General features: G+C 36.7%; 1 protein-coding gene across 1 annotated transcript in view; it reads right to left on the bottom strand.

Moving 5' to 3' along the window:
- GATB (glutamyl-tRNA amidotransferase subunit B) overlaps positions 1–16,452 on the bottom strand; it is a 32,962-nt gene extending 16,510 nt beyond the window's left edge. The window contains exons 1-6 of the mRNA XM_026668757.2: positions 16,282–16,452; positions 14,443–14,593; positions 8,821–8,934; positions 6,029–6,227; positions 5,072–5,194; positions 586–699 (exon numbers count right to left, since the gene is read on the bottom strand). Coding sequence (XP_026524542.2) covers positions 586–699; positions 5,072–5,194; positions 6,029–6,227; positions 8,821–8,934; positions 14,443–14,593; positions 16,282–16,433 — 853 coding nt within the window. The 5' untranslated portion in view covers positions 16,434–16,452. The remainder of the gene's footprint in view (positions 1–585; positions 700–5,071; positions 5,195–6,028; positions 6,228–8,820; positions 8,935–14,442; positions 14,594–16,281) is intronic.
- Between the last annotated feature and the right edge of the window lie 1,896 nt (positions 16,453–18,348).

Below are 18,348 nucleotides of genomic sequence, written 5' to 3'. Positions count from 1 at the left end.
CAGCCTGCCACAGGAGTTTCCCCACCCTTCTATGGACAGAAGGAACATCTGCAGTAGGTTGGAGAAGTTCAGATGCCGAAAACCCAAGCTTTGTTTCTGCAGCCTGATGAAGGATCTCTCTCTCCTCCCTGTGCACAGAAGAGAGAGATGAAATCTTTTGGTAGGAGGCAGCAACTTGCAACATTCCTTGCTGGCTTCCCCACTGACTTTTTGGGAAAATTGGCACAGAAGATTGCAAATGGCGATCATGTGATCAGGGGGAGTGGTGGTTGGCAACTAGTGTAAGTGTGACCAAGTCGCCAATCACCCAGATCGTCATCATGTGACTATGCAGAGAGGGACAGCATAATGTTTTATAATGGTCGGAAGTGTTTTAAACAACCGGTCGTAAGTCAAGGACTATACCTATAATATAAATTAACTTTACATTCTACATCAATAAGGCAGAGATGGGAAATTATATACGCAACTTAAAGACTTAATAGATTTGTTTCAGTATTAACTGCCTAATTCTACAAACAGATTTCGCTGGGTGTGAAATTTCAAATTTATAGGGTTTCAGTTAGGAAGAAAAGTTTTATTTACCTATTGCCTTTGCGAGAAATCGAGCACTGTTGATATTCTTCACTTCGGTCCTTACTCCATAAAGTTGGCCAGGATGATGTACAGATACATTTGCATCTACTCTCAACTGGCCCTCTGAAATTAATATCAGCAGTTGAATAAACCCATACTGCTTGCAAAAATATATATATATATATATGCAAAATTGCCACAGAAAATTACATGATGATTATCCAAGGCTTGTATTTCCTTAGGCTCTCCAGAGGAATCTATGGCCCTTCAGCTATTGCTAAGCTACAATCCCAAAATACATCATTATTGGGCAATTTGATCAGAGAGCTGTAGTTCAGAAACAACTCAAGGGCCACAAGCTCTCCACTTCTATGACTATTCTAAAATTCTACACTTTTTTTTCAAATGAAACACACTCCAGAAGCTTTCCTGGAGGCTTATTTCAAATAGGAATATGTGCATCCCTCTTTGTGTGGCATGTGTACACACCTTAAGGCACTGATGGGGAGTGCTCCCAAGAGGTTCAGCATTTATGCACAAACCAGCCTTTACATCGTTTTTAAGACTCGACAGTCAAAAGTTGAGAAAAATTTTTGGAACCTCAAACAAAATTAATTTTGCTTTACAGTAGTATAAGTTTCATGTAATTATTTTCCAAAAACAGGTGCTGAAAAATTGTTAAGGTTTTATAGATGCAAACTCCTGGCAAAACTACATGAAAGGGAAAATTATGAAAATTGCCATGTAAGCACTGAGCTACATTGTACCTATTTTTCTCAGATGTTGCTCTGAAGATGCTCTCCTAATCAACAATCCAATAAACTGTAACCAGTTTCCTATCTTACTAATATAACCACTATGAAAAATCAATGGGGCTTTTCTTTGGCAAAGTTGGACAGGTTGCCCCCTGTGACAATGTCAGATTTTATAGCATGCTTATTTTACACAGTCTATTACCCTGTACAGGACAGGCATTTTTCAAATTGACTCATATAATATTTTATTGCCCATTTTAAAATAATTCATTGTCCCACTGATTTATTATATTCTAAGAATTCCAGGCAGTGAGCTTGATTATCGTCTATGTTATAAGTTACCTGATTGCTATCTGGAGAGTTACTAAATTTTTCACCCCTGTATCTTCATCTACACATTGCTGCAAATATTACTTTAAAGCTTATATTACATGATTACCTTGGACATATATTTCATTTTTGTTATAAGTCTATTAAGACACATAATTTGATCCATCATTATAATACCAACACAGTCCTCAACAAATATCTGGAAGACAAACTATGAAACAAATAAGCTAAAGAAGGCTTTGTCAAGGATTTTGATTGTATGAAACTTATCATTTGAAGGCTTGGTAGAATTCTATCACAAAGACAACAGCACCAAGCAGATTTACTCAAGTGTCCTTGAAAATTTATAGCTCAAGGACAGGTGAGAAAAGCCCATTTTTCCCCCTTCAAGGACTTATAATCTTTGCAACAAATACAATTGAAAACCCTTTCAAACAGCCAAAAGCTAATACAGATTTCCAAATAAACTGATAGAGAATCAGGCACTAAAACAACTATCTGAGGCAGGGTCCAGAAAATTGTTTTCAGATGTGTACTTCTTTGTTTTTGCAGATACAGTATTTCCCGATCAAGCCTGTAAAAACCTAGAAGTCAAACTGACAATAAAGCAATATAAAATCTCCTCAACAATTCCAATAATGGGGGTGTAAGAGGGGAAGGCTTTTCCCACTCTTCTTATTTGCTGTAAGTTACTATTACATACGTAAAGCAAGTATTTACTAACAGATAAACATCATGTACATTAAATTTATAAATAATAAAACTTGAGAATTCAGTCTGTGGTATGTTATCTTGATGGAACTTTCCAAACATACATGTATTCCCTTTCCCTTACTTGTTTTTTTACTTCTTTATTATTGTTCATATGTTATATTCCCCAAGAATAATTAGAAGGCCCATATTCTAATCAAGTGATTTCTTTCTCCCTATTACTTATAGATGAAAAGGAAAGGGTAGCAACTTATAATCAGTCCACTCCTCAGGGATATAAAGACCTTACTTCTAAACGATTATTGTTACTTTTGCAAATTGTGTGGGGATACACCATGGTAAGAACATAAGAGAAAAAGGACACTAAAAAAAATAGTTAATTCACAAAGTGTGAATTAAGTTCTAGTCTTTGCAGCTAAAAATGTTTGTAATCAGCTACTCACTCAAAAGGTCAATTATATTCTCAAAACAGTTTTGCTTGAATTTTAGGCTGAACCTTTGATTACTTTAGAAATAAATGAAACAAACATCACAGTCCATTATTTGTTCACCCAGACTCACTTTATATTTCAATAAGAGTCACATGAAACCTTGAAAACAAGTACTGTAGTTATAGAGATATTTTTATAGTTGCAAAAATATAGAAAAATGAAAACGGAGGGGGTAAATTAATCTAGGTAAATTAATAGGGAATTATTACTGGGAATACTTACAGTATTATAGATAATACTATGCTATTTGCATAACACTCAAGAAAATGACCGAGATTGTTTGCAAACTGCCCAGAGTTACTTAGGTGAAATGGGCGGTGTAGAAATTTGATAAATGAGACTAAACTGAATAAAAAAGTCTGATAGAAAAAACTCTCTGCCTCCATCAATACACTCAATTATTCTAGAACAGGGTTTTCCAGCAACACACCTCTCACTACTTTAACCCCTCTACTTTGTTGATGTCCGTGCTCTTCTTTTTCCTTCCGTTGCCCAACATTATAGACTGTTAAAAAGGAGCTGGGTTTTCTCATCTTCTGCTCAGATATGATAATTTGAGCCTGATCATTTTGTGCTTCAAATGGCAACTCTGTAGTTTCTTCTTCAATTCATTCATTTTCTTGGCTATCAATGGTATTCTCTAGAGCAGGGGTTTCCAACTTGGCAGCTTTAAGACTTGTGGACTTCAACTTCCAGAATTCCTCAGCCAGCTTGCCAAGTTGGAGATCCCTGCTCTAGAGTCTTCTGCAACACTGGTGTTCAAAAGCACTACTACATTTTTCTATCCCACTTCTTCAAAAGGCTGCTTTCAAATCATTTTTACAGAGCTTTGAAGCTATCAGAAAGTCTCCCAGCATCTAATTATGTTTTTCAAGGTTTTCATGGCTATCCTACCAAATGCTAGCTTTGCAGCATGCTTGTTCTTTGAGTCGATCCTAAACAACAAAAGCTATTGAACACTTCACTGTCAATCCCAAGAATTGTTTGTACTTGTCAATAGTTTAATCCACTTCTTTTTTCAGACCCTCAGTAGTAAGCAGTTTGATCTTCTGCCTGCCCAATTCTTAATCCATTTCAATTTGCCGATACTGAATATGTCAATAGGTAATTGATTCATTTCATCTTTCATTGTGATGATCTTTTGTAAGTTTATCCTTATGTTCCATATTTCCACAGCAATTCCTTCTCTAGTTTTTGACTGTCTTTTCCAGCTTGACAATATCAGCTACTTTAATCTAGCCGCATCATAAACACTATTAGATCTTCATTTCTTCCTCTGCCAGCATCTGACTTGATGGGCCCATCATCTGGCACTACAGTATATCAACAATCACTTTATTAAGTCTATCCATTTGATTTTCTTGGTAAAATACAAAGGTGCTTATTCTTGTTATATCGTTCATATATTGTACACCATGAACAATGCTTTTACTTTTGTTAATAAAGCAACAATCTACCCATAGTAAATTCCTATATCCCTGCTGCCTGATATGAGCACGTAAGTGTTTTAGCTGGCCAGTTGGCATTATCCTGATGGAAGTATAGTATTTTGGTGTATGTTCCTGATAATACTTATTCATCCTTTCCAGTAGGAGCTCCCACCATCACTACAAAGAAACAGCATAACAGGAAATGGGTAGCGGAGGGAGTGCTGCCAATTTTAAGGGTAAATTATTTGGGTAAAACCCAGGCTTCGTTTCGTAAAAATACAATATTCAATTAAAAATAGGAACAAACTTGCTATCAGACATTTACTTGAAGCTGAATCTCAAATATTTCCATTTTGCAACATTCCCAGGATCTCTTGCAACTAGCAGTATAAAACTAGAAATTATTAGCCCGGTTACAGTTAGTATTGTCCCAAAGAATTTGCATTTGGGGCAGCTAATGTGCAAGCAAAATAAAAGTCTGCCTAGGAGCCATCAATCATTCTGTTCCCACTTAGGTTTATTGTGCACAATTTCAAAAGGCTAGCAGTCTAGAAATACCTGAACTGAGTCAGAAGCACCGATGTCTCTAAGATACCTAAGGTAGGAGTACCACCTACTGCACCAGAACTCTCGGGAAAGAGAGAAAAAACTCCAACAAAAGCCAGCCCAACAATGCTAAATGATTAGTAGCTGCACGGTGAAGAAAACTGCTGTGAAAGTGCCTTTCTTGTAGAAAAATCAGTTGAGGGAAGATAAATGTGCCCTGCAGCTCCCCTACCTGCCATGTTTGCCTGGCTGCTCCCGAGGGCCTGCAGGATGAGCTGAAGTTCTCTCACCGCTGCTGCTGCCTCTTCCCCACAACACATGTCTGGTTCCATGACGAGCTCCATGAGGCCGATCCCTACCAGAGGCAGAGGAAGGATAAAAAGAGCAGCCTTTTCATCTCATTGTATCAACTGAGCATACTTGAAGCTGCTCTAGCTTTTATGCAAGGCAATTCAGGATCATTTATTATTTAATCACTGTCAAAATTCATACAACAGTAGAACTGTCATTCTGTCTTACATAAATTCACATCTCACTAATATATATAAAAAGAAACTATATGTAAAGTCCCCCAAGAAAAAAGGTGGCCTCTGGCTTTGAAATGTAGTATCAACAAACAGATCTATAGGAAATATCCTGTTTCTGGCAAATCTTCTGGTCCTTGAACTCCTGATACAGCAAACAAATCTCTGTGTAGAAAGAAAAATGAAGATTTTTGTGCTCAAACATCTTGATGATATGTGATTTTCTCACCTGATGATACCCGTATGTATTCCAAGACAGCCTGATCAAAGGAACTGCCTTCATTTGGAAAATGCCACCAAAAATTCTATTTGGTCATTTAATTATTCAATTAAATTTAAACGGCTAAAATATTTTTCCATCTGGGTTCCATTATTTTTCAGCCTGGAAATTAAGGCTCCCAGAAAAGCATCTGTGTTTGTGTATAAATAAAAAATGAAATGGGAGGTCATGCTTCCAATTTTTTTTTACAAGACATAAGTGAACAGTGACACAGTCATGAGTTTCTGTAGACACCTTAAGTATAGATGATACAGTCAAGTCTTTCTTTGAAACTTTGATAACTTGGCATCAAATCCAGTTATTTTAATTTGAGAATAGGCATTCAGTTGAAAACATATAAATACTTCTTGCAACAGTTACATGCATAAATATGTTTCAAACATACCTGCTCTGTTGAGGTCAACGAGTGTTTGGTTTCTAAAGTCATCATGAAGACTCTTTCCACTGTCTTGCTCCAACTGTATTTGCTTGATCCTCACAGTCTTGCTTACAATTTCGTTCGGACGTTTACCTGCTTGCATAAAGTATTGTAAGCAGCCATTCACCGCAATGGGAATCCTGTGCTGAGTGATCTGATATCCAGCCTGCATTTAGAATGTTAGTAGATAGCTCGTTTCAAATGAAATCTGATCATCTTTCCCTTTAACACACAGACCCATCCTTCTTGTTAACCATTAACACCAATGATATACATATGGTAGGCTGCATGTACTCTTTTTCCGTTCTGACCACCCTTGCCCTCAAGGTACTTCTTACTGAAAAGATTAAAAAATAAAAACATAATATAAGTGACAGTGAATAACCAAATTTCATTTTCTATTAATGCTCAATCATTTTACATGTAGCCTTCCAATGTAATTCATCATACACATATTAAATTATATTAAATGCCTTTTAGACCATAGGTGTCAAACGCATGGTGTCACGTGATGTTTCATGATGGTTTTCCCCTTTGCAGAGCTGGGGTGGGCATGGCCTGCTTGCGAGGCATCCGGCCCACAGGCTGCCAGTTTGACACCCCTGCTTTAGACTATCAAAAAACTATATGGAAAGAATAACTGGAGGGAGAGGGAGACTTGCATGGGAGATCTAACTGGCAAAAAAAACCTAATCTCTCCCTTCCTACTTGGCTAGCTCACTGCTTGAACTAGATTGAACACCACCTTCAGTGTGGTAGGCACTGCTTCATTTTACTGGAGGTTTTCACCACTAGCATCAATTGACCAGTGATGAGCTTTTGCGGTCAAGCTAGTAAGTAGTTTAGGATGCGATCTAGTTTTCAGATGTCCTGCTGTTTCATTCGCAGTTGGGCTGGCATCTTCAGAAACAGAGTGACCCCATCCAGATAAGGTGACAACCTAAAAGGCATACCTTTGGTTATGCCTACTGAAGATATCATGCCAAATGTCAAAGTAGCTATTTGAAACTTTCCGAATAATGCCGTATAAGGAATCAGATACAAGATAGCATATTTTCGGGTGGTGTTATCTTTACTCGTGGGACACCTGAATGCCTGTAGGCATTCGGGGTAGGCTCCTTTCTTGCCCCTACGCGGTTTATTCACTCATGGGAATCAAGCCGCTGACCTCAGTGGTGTGCAGGCCCAGCATCTTACCACATGAGCCACTGCGGCCCTCATTAATTCACTGAATAATTTTAACAAAAATCCTGTCCTCCCAGCAGCAACTTGACAATAAAGGAAACATGCCCCTTATGTTGGTGAGAGATTCTCTGCAAGATTTGATGCATTACCATAAAGCAGTATCACCGCATTGTGACCCAAGATCCACCCCTTTCATACGTGCATGCAACTTCACGATAATTGTACAAAAGGGACAGAGCAACACCATCACACTTAAGACATGGTGTTTCTTCTTTAAAAGAAGTCATAGCTAAAAACTGTGGAAAACTATTAGCTCATCTACCATCCCCCCTTCTTAGGGAAGGTTGATGAGAAGGTGATGATGCAGCAATTACAAAGCAGCTTGGGTGAAATAGGTCAGAATTCAAGCTTGTGGCTTAGGATCAGGAGGAAAATCACATTGTAATATAACCATGTGGGGACTTAGACAAGGGACTGCATCTATCTTTATATTGCTTCAATACATAACTAATAAAAATTTACAGTGGTTTCATTCTTTCCTGAAGGATTGGTTTCAAATGATGTTAACAAGGGAAATAAATTCTTTTCTTTAGATGATTTAGTTTTTTCTCTCATTTTTCTTCACACTATTTTTTGTTGAATTTCCATTTTAAATTATATAATTTTTATATATTGTAATGCTATTATAATTATACTGCTCTTTAGTTTAAGTGCATTACTACAGACCACTGAGGATTTTAAACAAAATTGCAATGTTTTTAAAATGTAATAAAAAATTAAAAAGGAACATCTGCCTGAAGAACACTGACTGAAGATAGTAATTTAAACCTCAGTGACCTTTGCCAACTTATCACACATCACATATCATCACTCCATCTCATAGTGCTTTTACAAAGATACAGTGTGCGTCTAGGGCAGCCTTTCTCATCAATCATGGGGACGACAATGGGAGCTGTTTGCCAACAAGCACCACTGCAAGATCCTTATTTAAATATTATAATGATGAATCCTGTCTTTCCGGTGGACTTGGTCAGCTTCAATTTGTTAAATGTAACAAGTCAAGCCCAATCTCAAGCGAGTCTGACTTGAACGTTAATATCTAGTGTCATAGATATTACTGTTTTAGTTTGCTTTTATTTGCTTTAGGTATCTGAACAAATTAAAAACAACACACTGTGTCTGAAATTCTCAGACTAATGACAATAAGTGCTTGTGATGTCAATATGTATCTGTAATACATTCATTTGAAAAGATTTGTACCATTTGTCTTAATCCTAACAGGCCATTAAATGAGAATAAAAGAAGGCTGGTCCTAGCGGTACCTTCCCCACTTCAATTACTCCCAAAGCCCTGAAAACACGAGGCACAGCCATCAGAACAATCATCGTCAATCTGCAAGCTCCTGGCTACAGCTGCCCATTCATCTGAATTCAGGGCTGCGTCCAGCTTGGATGGGTAAACATGGCTGAAAAAAAAAATACAAAGCTTCTTTTTTGTTGGCCTGCCCCCCCCATCTGTTCTTCAGGCATGTTCCTCTTCCGATTTGTCAAGGACAAAGCTTGGTATATACTCACAGGCAGATCTGCATAGAAATAGTGTTTTCTGTCAAACAAGGACTTCTTGTTTATGGTGCAGTTCAGCGCAAGGCCTGTTGACACTGCTGCTTCCACGCATCGTCTGTTGAGAACCTAGAGGGACAAAGACACAACTTGATTCCTATGCTTTTAAACAGTGTGTTTCCTTTTTGATTGCTTTACAAAAAACACCACAATTTCCTTGAAATGGGAAATACAAGATTTCCTTGCAAATGGGAAGTAAATGGTAATAAGTACCTGAAATTCTACTAGAAAAACACACGTTTTTAATATCGCATGCTGTATGTTTAAGTTTGGTGCTTTTGTTTTAGTGCTCTTAACTATGTTCATTGGAAGATGAGACTCTAATGCAACAGTGGCCTAAATGAACATGGATAACATGGATTTAAATGTTTTGCTAAGTAACAATTCTAATATATTCTAAACCAGTGGTTCTCAACCTTTTCTTCACCGCGGACCCTCTTTAAATACCTTTTGTGGCTATGGACCATGACTATGGAGCCTCAAGACTTAACTCAAGATTTAAATTGTAACAATTCTTCAAGCCTTTGCAGAACACCTGTGATGACATCGCGGCCCCCCCAGGAGTCCATGGACCACGGGTGGAGAACCACTGCTCTAGACAACTAAAATGGTAATCAGGAAATAGCTAGGCAGAGAAAGAGCTAAACTTATTTGCTTGCTTGTTTATTAAATTTATTTGCTACCCGTCTCGCCGTGAGGCTACTCTAGGCAGATTACAACAATTAAAACAGAGAAATGAAAAGAAATGTAAACAGAAGAAAAATAATGAAATAATAAAATAATGATAATGCAGTAATATGAGGTTATTACTGAAGCAGGGAATCTGTGTGTGTATTTGCTACTAATCTAGCAGCCACCTTCGCTGTGGTACCCATCCATTGGGTCCCTGGGCCAAGTTATACCTTGACTAATACAAACATTTCACTATTAAAAGTTATCTGGCAAAGTACTCCACCAAATTAAAAAAAATATTTTGCCTAGTACAGTAATAGTACAAAACAGTCTGGACATATCTACGAAGCACTGGTGAGAAAGAAACCCCTCATCTCTTCTGTTAGAATATTGCAGATCTAATTGTACTATCTATGAGCAAATTGCCTATAGACATAGACTATGTATAGGTAAATATTATATTATGGTTATAGAAATGTACTAGAAATGTACATGTACTTAAGTAATAATTTCATTAGATAACTATATGTAATTATACAATTATCTGTGAATTGCAATTATTCACAGCTAAAATAATATATCTTTTTTCTTTTTTTTTCACTTTTTTCAAATTAAAAAACACTGTTTTCTTTGACAACACATGTACTTTTTCCCCCCTAACTGTCATTATTTTAAAAGCAATAAAAGAATAAATAAAAAGAGTCTCTTCTTGTATCGACAAAAAGTTATAGTTAAGGTTGCAGATCACCAGGTCCATTTTTCCCCCTCACAGGTTAACAAGCAAATCATTTAAAAAAGCCAGTTTGGGGTCCAAATAACCCACTACTGAGCAATTGTAAAAAAACAAGTCCTCTTAAAGTGCACAGAAGCAAGGTTATCTGCAGACAGCCGGTATGTGCAGATAGGAATCTGCTCTTCTCATTTTGTTGAGAGAGCTTGTCAGAGATATAGCAAACACTACGCTGCGTCATCTCTAAGACTGACAGGGCATACAACTAAACCCATAGCTGAAACTAGCAGCTATATTCACGAAATGTGAATATATTGTATTATAAGGTCAATATATTTTGTATATTATGTCAATATCCATAAAGGACTTTTATGAAACATTCTAACGTAGTTTTCCCAAAAAATAAAATTCAACATAACTGAGTTGAGGGCTTAAGTATTGTGGCTATAAGAAACAAAAGAGAACAGAAATAGGTTCATCATCATCATCATCATCATCATCATCATCATCATCATCATCATCATCATCATCTGCTGTATCATCAAGAGTGTGTGTGACTTCCGGTTTGCCAGGCTTCGGCGGCGGCGGGGATTCACTCTTTTTCAATTTCTAGAAATGGCGGTATGCACTTAGGAAAAATTGACTACGCAGCAGGATGACTGGGACAAAGAAGAAGAAGAAGCCATCTTTGATGAACAATGGGTTCCTTTTGGGGAGGAGGAGAAAGAGGAAAACAAAAAGGGGATTTTAAGGTTTGAAAAAACAATCAAAAAAGAGAAAAATGAGATGAAAGGTGGATACAAGGTTAGAAAACAACAGAAAGGGGGTAAGCAGAAGAAGAAAAGGGAGGAGGAGAGACAAAGGGGTAAAAAGGGCAAGGAGAAAAATAAGCAAGAGAGAAAGGGGGGGATGAGAAGCCTTAATGGTGGGAAGCAAGATTTAAAGAAACAAAACTTATTTAGAGACAATGGGTAAAACTAATTGAAAAAGGGATTCTGGAAGGTACATAAGATTGTGTTTTTATATGTGTATTTAGAGTAAAATGTTTAAGATATAAATGAGTATCAATATATATGATTAGCTTTTTAATGGTATTGATAGTGGTTTTATATGTTTTTATTTTGTTTTTTGTTTTTCTCATAAAATTTATTGTGTAATTTTAGAATGTACTAAACAGAATCCCAATATAAATTAAGTGTTATATTAAGTATTATTAAGTTAGGGGAAAGAGTCAAAGCGTCACTCCAATCAGTGTACAGGAGAAGTATAAAGAGAAAAGATGAATGGATAGCTGGAAATAGAACAGACAAAGAATGATAAGTATTATGAATTGAATTGAGATAAGATAAATAAAATAAAAATAAAGATAAAAGAGGAAAGAAGCTATATAGAAAATTGAAAATGGTAATAAGATATGGAATGATATATAAAGTAAATATGATTTTTGAATTTGTGTCTGTGCAAAGAGTTTTAACCCGGATCAAGCAGCTTTCAGAAAAGATGTTTTATGTTTTTTATGTTTTATGTTTTGTATGTTTGTGTATTGTTTTTGAAAGGCAATAAAATTCTAATTAGCAAGAAATATAATTTGGATAATAGAATGAAAAGGAGAAGTTGGGATAAGATATGAAGTTGAACAGATAACGTAAATATATATATTACAATTTGGAACTATTTTGTATGTTCTATTGGTTTTCTTATAAAAGATCTTTTATGTTATTATGCCTTGATTGTTTGTGTATTGTTTCGTAAAACTAATAAAATTTGTCTTTAAAAAAAAAAAAGAGTGTGTGGAAGTAGCAGTCCGTCCATATAGTTATGGTTTCTCAAATTATCAAGATAATGGCCAGGATTATTTTAAAAATAATAAAAACAATTCTAAAGAAAACAGTGGACCCACAATAACTGTCAGCCAACCTGCAGAAAAATGGACTTTATAGAATACCTTTGATGAAAAATGAGGACTTTGGTCATAGTGGTCCAACAAAGAGAAATTGGCAGTCAGTCTTTGTCTGACTTCTGTGCCTGTTTGGGTTTTGGGAGTAGAATGCTGGTTTATTTATTTATTAACTCTAAGGATTATAGTCTTACTCCAGTTATAAGCAATTCTAAATGACTTGTATGCCCTATTTATGTAAGGTTTAAAAGAGGCCAGTCTAAAATCCAAATATTATGGAAAAAAATACCAGACAAAAATATTTATTACCTTTCAGATTACAGATTATTCTTATATGATTATTAATACACATAGCTGGAAAAAGGTATTGCTGCTTTATTGTATTTTGCATGAACAAGACAAACATTTACAACAGCAAAAAACCAAAAAAACAACAACACCAAATAAAGTTGTATTATATTGCAGAAGAGTCCATAAAAGACCAAAATGTACTTCTAAATATTTACTGAAGTTTAACATTAACAGGACAAAAAACAAAAAACAAGATGAAAACTCTCAGTAATCTACCAAAATAGTACAATCATGGTCTTGGCTTTTTCAACCTCTGCAGTATTAGTAAAACTCTAAAGCAGCGGTTGCCAACCAGTGGGTCGCGGCCCACTGGTGGGCCGTAGAGAAATCTCACCCCCAGAGCACCACCCAAAGCAATTAATCAAGGCTGTGCAGAAACACAAGGCTGCACCACCCACATGGCCTGCGAGAACCCTCCCTGCCCACTCACTCCTTACCCGGCAAACTTGCCTGCTAAATTGCTATTTTTCCTTTTTCCGACCATCATCTGTTCTGCTGTGCCAGGAGATTTAGATTAGCTAGGAAGCAGGAAATGGTTGGATTTCTTGCTTTCTAACTAGTCTTTAGATCTGTGCTTAAAAGCAGAGCTGAACCTCCCTTAGGACTGAAGGTTCTATTATTCAGTACAGACTCACGGCAAGCAAATTTGAGAGACTGAGCTAGCTGATGTCAAATAGATAGATCACTGAATGATTCTGTGAGCAACTCAATCTGCCTCCTTTGCCTGATTTTGGGTAAAAGTTGCTCTTTTTATAATAAAAAAATCAATATTTATATAAATATTTATAATATTTACATACAAGCCATGCCCAGCTAGTCACATGACCACCAAACTACACCCACAAATTAGGCCACACCCACAGAACCAGTTAGTGGTCCCTGGGATTTAAAATTATGAGTTTGGTGGTCCCTGAGGTCCAAAAGGTTGGCGACCCCTGGTCTAAAGCACACACATACACACTGTGATATTACCTGTCTTCATTTATCCAGTTAACTGATTTCTTTTGCAAGCTATGGGCCTACATATTAAAATAAAACACCACATTAAATTAGTGTTCATGATGAAATTGGTATCATGAACCCTAATGCAGGGGTCCCCAACCACCGGTCCATGGAACAAGTCCTACCGGGCCACTGGCTTGCTGGGCGCCGCCATCTTTTTTTGATGAAAAGTGCTTCCGGTGAGCTTTTCCGGTAGAAAGCTCACCGGAAGCACGTTTTCATCAAAAAGATGGCGGCTTCCAGCGCTCGATGGCATGAGCTTTTCCGGTAGAAAGCTCACCGAAGCACGTTTTCATCAAAAAGAATGGCGGCGCCCAGCTGATGCCGGTACCAGGCCGGTATTATAGGTCTTGCATGGTGCCTCTTATTTACAATAAATCAGACAAGAAATTAAAAAATAGAAGGTAAACCTAAGAGATTGGACAACCATTTGTCTAAAATGATATAGGGTTTCCTGCTTGAGTAGGGGTTGGACTAGAAGACCTCCAAGGTCCCTTCCAATCTTTCTTTCTGTTATTCTTAAGTTGTCAATGTTCTATTTGGTGGTAGCCAAGCTACTCTTACCGTATTAACATTCTTGCTTCAACACATAGCACAACTCCCAGTGGAGCTTAGCGGATACCATGGAATTATCCCTATGGCATTCTAGAGACAGTTGGTATCTGTATAGCTTTAGACTAAGTACAAATGTGTTGTGTCAATTCAAATTGTAGGACAGAATCTGATCCGAGGTCTTTATATCTGTTATTTTACATTTCTTTAATGCACTTCTGCTTTGGGCTCTGACAGGGGTTTGTTTCAATAAAACTGCATTTTGTAATTTATATAATCCACATTGCTTTGAGCTTATTAAAGTTTGCTCCTTTCCTAAGAAAAGGACAGGTTAATCTTGCTATATTTCTACTCAGGACTGAAAAATACCTACTGGTAGAGTGCCAGGAAGAGATACATCCAAGAATGATACTAGAGAATTAGGTGGAGCTGCAAACTGAACTTGGGAACCAGAAAAAAGCTTCGAGTTGGATGAGATCTGTGCATGGATTTCCAAGCCTACAACTGCTGCCCAGGAAACTTCACTAAAAGAAAGCCAACATGTGTAATCAGTAGTTAGATAAATACATTTAATATTTTAAAGCACTTGGGAAAGGGAAAGAAAATCAAGCACAATTAATACAAAATGACACGAAATTAAAAGAAATTCAAATTCTGGAGCTTAAATTAAATTAAAAACTGAAAGGTTTCTAAAAATCCCCCAGATTTGTTAGATAGATGCTAATTCTTATAGCCAACATACATTGTCCTATACATACCTTTTCAAAAGGTCACTTTCAAATACAGGTGTCAAAAACTGTCATTTGAAAAAAATAGAACAAAATCTACATAGCCATTAAAAGTAACTGTACTTCATGCACCTGTATTTTGATGTGACTGAGAAAATGAGTAATTTTGCAATAAATGCTTTACAGAAGCTGAAAGCAATGATTTGGACTTACACAATGACAAATACATTTTAAGTCAATTTTATGCCATTGTAATGATAATAGCACTGAAATCAATTCCTTGAGATCCATAAAAGAATGATGTAGATAACAGGTTTTTTTTCTTTCCTTAAGAGGATGACATTTCAAGTTTCTGTATTTCTTTGTAGTGAACTAATTGAAACCCCAATGAAGTGGGATTCCCAATATAATCTTATTTATTAATAAAAGTGGACATTTTCAGAATTTTTCAGGATTTATGTAAGTTTCCAATTATTTTACAGAATACAGAATAACAAGGTTGGAAAGGACCTAATCGAACTGCCTGTTCAGGCAGGAAAAACTATACCATTTCAGACAAATGATTGTCAAATCTCTTAAAAACTTCCATTGTTGGAGCACTCACAAGTTCTGGAGGCAAGTTGTTCCACTGATTAATTGTTCTGTCAGAAAATTTCTCCTTAATTCTAGGTTGCTTCTCTCCTTGATTAGTTTCCATCCATTGCTACCATAATATCTGTCCATAGAGTGTGTTCAAAATGTACTTAAGACCAGATAATACAGGAGATATTTATTTAAAAGCATATCACAGCATGGATTTTAGGTCAGTGCTAATTTAGAAAACAATTTAGAATAGATTTTTTTCTTTCATTATCATTTTAAGCTAAATGGGGCTTCTCAAATAGGTATCCTATGTAAATGTTTGCTGTGTGATCATGTAATTTTTAAAATCAGAGTTTAAAAACTGTTGCTACGGGGAAAGAAAAACCTTGATATATATGTATTAACCAGCATTTGTTTTTTAATATAAATTTGCTTACAAGATGGTGTGTGTTAGTCTCATACAATAATGCAAACAACGATTTATAAATGCATCGCTGTTATCCGTGGTAAATGTTTTTCCTTCTCCATGCTGAAAGGGAAAAGTGCTAGTTGTGAAGCAGCCCACGGATTTATGCAGCAAAGCAGCATGGCATTAAGATCTGCCAGCAGGTAAAGATAACAGTTTGGATTCTATACTTTAACTGCATCTTCAGTTCTATTTCAAATTTGAGAAACATTACGTTCTTTTCCTTATCTTTTAGTGCGTTTATTATATTTTCATCCAACACACTAAAATTGATATTCTACCGACACATAGAAGGACATGTGAAATCTTGTGAGATTGCTTTCGCATTTTTCAATCCATATTAAGAAGCCTCTAACAGAGCGGAAATGTGAAATGCGAGAAAAGTTTTTTTTTTTAATCAGCTAAGAGCGACAAACCAGAATATCCAGAGTCATACCGGTTCTCTTTCGTTGTAATCCCCTTTGAATTCCAGCAGAGAACGCTGGTGGATACCGGTCTTTTCCCATCTCCAAATACGGGTTCATTCGCAAAGCTAACTTTGCCAGCTCGGAGCCAAGCACGGTACCGTCGCATCATGGGGGCCGCCATTTTGTTCGGCGCTGGGGAAACATCAGGTGATCTCATTCTTACAGCAAGTCCTCTTGGGAAATGCAGTCCTGAGCTTGCTTAGAGAACAGAGAGGAATGGCAAGAGAAATGAAAGCCTTCAGTTCCCGTGATGCTCCATCACTGAACTGCTCAGCGGGGAAAGCGAGGAAGAGCTGCGGGGCTCTTATGCGAGTTAGGTAGAAATGAGTCAGTGATTCGCGTTTATTGAGTAGGCAGTAGATGCCTATGGGTAGAAATTAAAAAGAACTGGAGAAGGCGTTGTTCTTGGTGCCCAGGCAGTCATATCGTGACAGATGTTTAATAAATGTTAACTAAGCAAATAGAATGCCTGTAATTAATGGCTGTTTTCCTTAGAAAATGGAAAATTCTGTTGTTTATTATCAATTCCATTCTCTTGTAATGGAGAATCCCTCTGCATTAGGACTGAGGCTATTCACGCTTGATTATAAAGCAATGTGCACCCAAACAATTAAAGGCCAATTCATTGTTTGTTAAAACTTCTTTCTTTCTTTCTTTTTTGTAACTACATAGCCAAAAAGGCATTAAGAGTTGTTAACCTAATCCTACGTAGCTTTTTCTCTGGTAATATCACACTACTAACTAGAGCATATAAAACATTTGCTAGACCAATACTCCAATACAGCTCATCAGATTACATATCTGATATTAGCACAATTGAGAAAGTCCAGAAATATTTCACAAGAAGAGTTCTCCACTCCTCTACTCTTTGTAGAATACCTTATGCCACCAGACTTGAAATTCTAGACCTAGAAAACCCTGAATTACGCTGTCTTCGGTCTGATCTAAGTATGGTATATAAAATCATACATTGCAATGACTTACCTGTCGATGAATACTTCAGCTTCAACCATAACTACACAAGAGCACACAACAGATAGATTCAAACTCAAGGTTAACCGCATCAAACTTGATTGCAAGAAATACGACTTCAGCAACAGAGTGGTCAATGTCTTGAATACTCTACCTGACTCTGTGGTTTCTTCCCCAAACCCCCAAAACTTTAACGTTAGACTGTCTACTATTGACCTCACCCCTTTCCGAAGAGGTCTGGAGGGGGCGTGCATAAGCGCACCAACGTGCCTACCGTCTCTGTCCTATTGTTTCTTTTATTTTTCTTATATGTACCCATTTCATGTATTCATAACTATGTATATACTTATACCTATTATCTTGTAAGCGATTGACAAATCAAAATAAATAAAAATAAAAATAAATAAAATGTTACTAGATTCCGTATTTTATGGCAACAAAGCATGCATAATCACTAGAAATGGTGCAATGATAATTAAGGAATGCTGACATTCATCTGTAGGTCTTTTATTATAGGGCAGCAGTGATGTTTTTAAGATATTCCCTATTAAGGAAAAGCATTCTTTTATTTTCCTAATTGCATAAATAGTAGCATTTCTATGTAGTTAGATACGGGAACATCTTAAAGATGAATAGCTTGTCTGTCCTTGGAAAGAAGAACATTTTGCAGGTTGTGCTACAAGAATTTTTAAGCTTCCTCTCATGTGGTTAAATGGAAGAATGCTACTGTATAGATATTCTGATACTGCTGTGTTTTTGAGCATTTACCGCTTGAATTTATTTCTGACGGCCCTTTAATGATGTGCAAATAATAGCCATAAGAGATTTCTTCACTCTTGAGCACAGCCATGAGGTCTTATTTGAGTTAGGAGAGTCATAATCCTTATGGTAAATTGAACATAGTACAACAGAAGACCCTTAAGGTCTATAGCTCACCCTATAATCCTGCTCCACTGTTTACCAATAAAGTTGTGACACAGTCCAGATCAGAACATTCTTAGGCCCTTGGGCTTGGAGACAAACACTAACTTTATCTCACAAAACCCTCTACATAATAAGTGCAG

Source organism: Notechis scutatus, chromosome 4 (assembly GCF_049901735.1).
Source record: "Notechis scutatus isolate UNSWTSFEM ecotype Mainland chromosome 4, rNotScu1.2, whole genome shotgun sequence".
In the NCBI taxonomy this organism is placed as follows: domain Eukaryota; kingdom Metazoa; phylum Chordata; class Lepidosauria; order Squamata; family Elapidae; genus Notechis; species Notechis scutatus.
The sequence above is the reverse complement of the archived record's forward strand: the minus strand, read 5'-3'. Positions and strand labels throughout refer to the sequence as shown.